Here is a 5,473-nt window from a genome sequence, read left to right as displayed (position 1 = left end):
TGGATATTGTAATACTCGAGCATACAAGGCTTTCACAAATGCTGCGTTTATAAAAGTCATAAAAAAAAGCCAAAAAAAAACCCGCCCCCCCCCCCCCCCCCCCACCCCACCCCACCCCTCCTCCCAGCCCGAGTTTGTGTTTTAGTTTTGGAGCAGCGTTGACTCACCGCTGACGTGGAACAGGGCTCGGGTTCATTCTCCGCCCCTACAACTAGGACTCGAGAAGGATTTGGGGCTCCGCTGCCTTTTATGGTGCTTAGAGTAAAATTGCTGAGTTGAGTTGATTTTTATTTTTAACTCAAACAAAAACCGGGCAGACGTTCTCACAACATATTTATGTTCAGAGCATCCAGACCAGCACGTTTCAGCTTTATCGCTCCTGGACTGGTTTCCTCCAGAGACTCACCGACTCGGGGGCTTTGATGAAGATCTTGGTTTTGCCGAGCTGGAACTGATCCTGGTCCATGTTGACAGACCGTAAGAGGTGATGGACGCCTTGTTTTTCGTCTCCTCGCCACGTTGGCCAGGATTCTTTGGTCAGGATGGCGTACCTGAGGACCACAGTTACAAACAACAGAACTGGAACCACAGCGTTTGAAACATTAGGTTGGGGAGGTCGAAATTGGCTCATGTGCAACTTAAATCATTAGATAGGAGAACCCAAAGGGTCTGAGGTGTGATATACCTGTTGAGGAACTTCCTGAAGACTCTACGGTAGGCGTAACCGGCACGCCTCACCCTGATGTTCTCCTTGAGACCCAGATACTCGACCTGGTGCTTCACTCTGAAAAGAGAACGTGTCCAAAATTAACATCACATTAAGAGACACCATATCCTCCATCATCTTACAATCTTATGTTGCATTTTGTTGCAACTCAGTGTCCACCTTAAACATTTAACATTTCAGGACACTTGAAGCTCTCGCCATGCTGTTGGAGGCGAGAACTGCAGTTCATCGTATGCAAAGCAGTTGCTCCTGCTCAACATTTTCCTTAAACAAAGAGCTTAAGCACTGGTTCGTACACCCAGACTTCCTGTGAAAACACTTCCGTTGCTAATTAATGAGCCACATCGCAACAACTCCCAAACAAGACGGTCACAATCTCTGAACAAAACAAACTCTTTACATGAACGTGTAGCTTAAAACTCAGAGAGCAGGGAAGGAAGAGAAGCTGATGACCAAAGGCATAAAGAATAAAAAAAATGTGTTTTAAAACACGACTTTGGATGAGTAAGAAACAAAACACCCACCAAAAACAGCCGAGAAGAAATTAGAACGATGGGTTTGTGTTCTTAATGGAAGTAAAATATAAATGCTCATTTATCTGAAATGTTTGCACATTTGTTTTCGGTGCCACAAAGCTGTTAAACTTACAGTAGTTTCTGTTTCAGTCCGATTTATTTGACTTTATGACATTTTACTATAGACCTACTGTCAATTTTATTTGTAAACCTCTTTACTTGACCCATTTTTCCCATTTGGTATTTCGTCTGCTACTAGAGATTTAAAAAAATGTCTCCCAGCTAAATCTAAACATATCTTTCTGCAAACACGCCGACTCCACAGGAATTATGTATAATGTGCAAAATGTTTGGGAATTCCTCGTGACTGGATTTTCTCATTAAGAACATTCAAGTGATGGTGTTTTCTTCAAAGCCGTGGTAAAATACTTCATGACCTCTCCACTTTGAAAGCCAAGTCACCTGATGACTGATTTTTGTTTTCCCTCGTTCCTGCATTTATTTTTATTTTATTTATTTGCCATTATATGTCAGAAACTTTTGTTTGCATGCTTTAAGACCAACATTGTTGTGCACAATTTTTCTGCAAAAAAAAGTTAAAGAGTTTTCAATCGAACAATCAGCAGCTCTGAGCACTTTAATCCTCTGGTCAAACAATAATCATGTTCCCAGACTATCCAGACTTTGTTCTTGTCAGTAGCATGCAGCGAAGAGGGATCTGATTTGTTTTAATCTGAATTACCATATTTTCCTCCGTATAAGTCGCATCAGTCAAAATATGTCTAATAAAGTGGGAAAAAACAAACACGTCGCTTCGCCGTTTAAGTCGCATCTATTATGCGTCACCACTGACGACCATGAAACGTGGGCGGTGTTGTGCCAAAAATTGATTGGCTGCCAGATGGCGGCCGCAGGATTGTGCACAGGAGTACTTTAATAAGAATTTAACATGATTAACACTTACAAACAATGATTTGTTTGTTTGAAATTATAGTAATATAGTGTCTCAAACCAACTTTTCCTTAATAAATACACTTTGATGGTCAAATCAGCTGCATTTCAAAAGCCGATTTGTAGAAGTGGGAGCGCGCAGAGGGACGACTCGCTGCGCATTTCTTCGAAATTTAACAAGATAACCACCTAAAAACAATTATTTGTTTGCTCGACCTTATCGTAAAAGTTTGTCTAAGTTGAACTTTTCTTTAATAAATACACTTCAATGGTCAAACCAGCTGCATTTCGCCGGGGCGGCGCAGCAGAATGAAGCTGATTTGATGGTTGCTTCAGGCATGATCCCGGAGCTGGACGAAGGTGGCAGGCTATGGCAAGCCGATTGTGTCATTAATAGCCACTTTTAACTATTACATGACACAACGGCATGCCATATTACTCGAGTGCCATCTAGCGGCTGAAAATGGTAGTGTTTAATATTTTCAATGTCAGAATGAATGAAAACGGTCATATCTCAGATAAAAATCGGTTTATAAATATGAAAAAAACATAAATAAGTCGCTTCGGTGTACAAGTCACAGGGCATGCAAATTATACAAAAAACTGCGACTTATAGGGAGAAAAATACGGTATGTAAACTAAACTACAAACTGTCCTCCCTCATGAATACTGCTTCTGTGTTGAGTTTTAAAATAAAAACTTTTAAATACGCCCTCAGAAAGGAGACTTGTGGCGCTTCATCACTCACCGGCCCTCCTCCCAGTCTTTGGGCTTCTTGGTCTCGTTTGGTTTGATACAGCGGATGTAGTGTGGCGTACATTTCATTAACGTGCTCACCAGGTCGTTGGCTTGTTTCTGAGGGGAGGAACGAGAGAAAACATTTAGACAGGAAGGAGGGCAAAGGCAAGAGGTAGACAAAGGTCGTGTTAAAGTGAAACGCACACATCGTCTCAAAGTTTTTTTAGCCAACAGTGACTCTGATAAGAAAAACACACAGATACAGACATTAGTGAACACGCACCTTTATTTTGCTGCCTGCGGTGGTGGGTCGGCCCTTCTTCTCAGCATTGAGGTTTTCTGGAAACAGAGCTCTGATGAAGGCACTGTGAGGAGACGAGAGGTGACGAGTTAAAAACAAAAGTTTTATCCACAGAGAAATAAAAACAAACCAAGGTTAACCTAAAAATAACAGCACATTCACAAGGGAACCAAAAAAACATCAGTTAATGGTTAAAGAAGCAAGGACCTTCCACTGACTGAGGTCATCGGTCTGAATTCCTGAAACATTTGGGAACGCTGGAATTGAGGGAGGTGGTGTGTGTGTGAGCGTGTGTGTGTTGTTTGCACAAGGCCTTTTATGTAACGTGAAATAAACTGTGAATTAGCCTCAAAATACATGAACATATCCTTTCACCTGTTTCAAAATAAAAAGATGTTCAATAATCTGTTTCCACAGAGCGTCACATTTAAACTTTCTTTTTTTTTTTGTCTCGTTTTTCTGCATCAACACGTGTAGATTAACTATATTTATAAAAAATGTAGAAGAACTAAATTATAGGTTTCCTGAAATCCTTTTCTGTTACTTGTGAAGCAGAAGTGTAGCAGGTAGATGTAGACAATCTGAAGCCTCGTTGGTTTTTATGATTATTGATACCAGGCACTCGGATGCAGACGTGTGAACTGTCCGTCTAAAGGGTCAGAGTCCAAAACTCATAGTTTCACTTCAGTAAAGTTCTCGTGACTACATAAACCAGTAGTGCGGTTGATTAGACTAACTTCTTAACTCCTACCTCATCTAGCATTATATTCAATGGCGTGGCTTACTAATCTGCTACTTCCTGTTAATGAAGGCTCACCTTTAATTAATCAAATATATATCAAATATATATTACATATGTCAGTCTGTGACTGTTCTGGACCAGAGGCTGGTCAGCTCAGCATCTGAACTCCGTCAGTGTTGTTGTAATGAAGGCAGAATATCATTTGGCATCGTCTTGCAGAAATCAGCAAACCTTTCAGAATCTCGTTGACCTATAAATGCTTCGCACCCTCATCTCTCCGATCTGTTTCAACCTAATGTTTCTTCTCAGGTATCGATCATCTGATCAGCTGCTTTTGGTTGAAGCTCAGAGGAGATCAGCTTTTTTCAGTCATGGCTCCTAAACTCTGGAACAATCTGCCGCCCAACATTAGACAGGCCACCTCACTTCCTGTTTTTAAATCTCTCTCTTTTTTTAAACACACCTGTTTTCTCCGACTTTGAACAGTGTGGTTTGATTTACCGTGGTATTTTATTGTTCTGTGTTTAATGTAAATTTTCTTCTGATGCTTTTAACTTGCCTTTTTTTAATCTCTACCTTTGTCTTTTATGGTTCAACACTTTGATAATAACTTGTTTTAAACATGTGCTTTATAAATAAATTTGACTTTGACTTCAGAAGAAAATGACCCGAGTGATGAACGTTTTGTTCAACATTAACGGAGCCTTTACATGTTAACTCAAACTGCACTAATGCAGCTTAAACTGTCACATCTCACATGTGAACTGAGAAGATGCTACGTGTGATGCATATACTGTGTATTTTTATTCTTTTTAAATCACATAACTGTTTTCCACTGCACGGCATACCTCTAATGAGCTCAGACATACAGACGACAAAAGATTTTTGTTTGCAATAATGACTATTGTTGTCCACAACAATAGTTTTCTAGAAACTCCACCCTTGCAGCAGAACTCGGTGTAGTTTTCAGGCAGAGCTGCTGAAGAACATGCAGACTCTATTTTTGATCATAGAAAATCAAGGCATCAAATGATTTCATAGTTTTATTCAAGAGCCATTTATTAAAGAAAACTTTAATGTTTGTTTTGTAAGCAAATATGTCAAAAATACCTATTTATTTATAATTTTATTTCATTCTGACCTGTAAAGAAAGGAAAATACCTTCAAATGTCCTAGACCGTGACGTTAACAAATGTTACTTTTTACTTGAATACATTGCACAGAAAAACTAGTTGAAATCAACAAGTCGAAATCAACAAGTCAACAAGTCGAAATCAACAAGTCAACAAGTCAAAAACAAGTTGAAATAAACTCAAAATCAGCAACTCGAAATCAAGTCGAAGTCAACAAGTCAAAATCATCAAGTCGGAATCAACAAGTCAAAATCATCAAGTCGAAGTCAACAAGTCAAAATCATCAAGTCGGAATCAACAAGTCAAAATCATCAAGTCGAAGTCATCAAGTCGAAATCAACAAGCCGAAATCAACAAGCCAAAATA

General features: G+C 39.5%; 1 protein-coding gene across 2 annotated transcripts in view; it reads right to left on the bottom strand.

The window, feature by feature from the left end:
- Positions 1 to 5,473, bottom strand: part of myo1ea (myosin IEa) — a 34,236-nt gene that overhangs the window by 15,401 nt on the left and 13,362 nt on the right. For both annotated transcript variants that reach the window (XM_037695898.1, XM_037695907.1), the window contains exons 11-14: positions 3,215 to 3,296; positions 2,942 to 3,048; positions 686 to 784; positions 407 to 551 (exon numbers count right to left, since the gene is read on the bottom strand). In XM_037695898.1, coding sequence (XP_037551826.1) covers positions 407 to 551; positions 686 to 784; positions 2,942 to 3,048; positions 3,215 to 3,296 — 433 coding nt within the window. The remainder of the gene's footprint in view (positions 1 to 406; positions 552 to 685; positions 785 to 2,941; positions 3,049 to 3,214; positions 3,297 to 5,473) is intronic.

This window comes from Nematolebias whitei, chromosome 2, assembly GCF_014905685.2.
Source record: "Nematolebias whitei isolate Nwh7 chromosome 2, NemWhi1, whole genome shotgun sequence".
NCBI classification, from domain to species: Eukaryota; Metazoa; Chordata; class Actinopteri; order Cyprinodontiformes; family Rivulidae; genus Nematolebias; species Nematolebias whitei.
The sequence above is the reverse complement of the archived record's forward strand: the minus strand, read 5'-3'. Positions and strand labels throughout refer to the sequence as shown.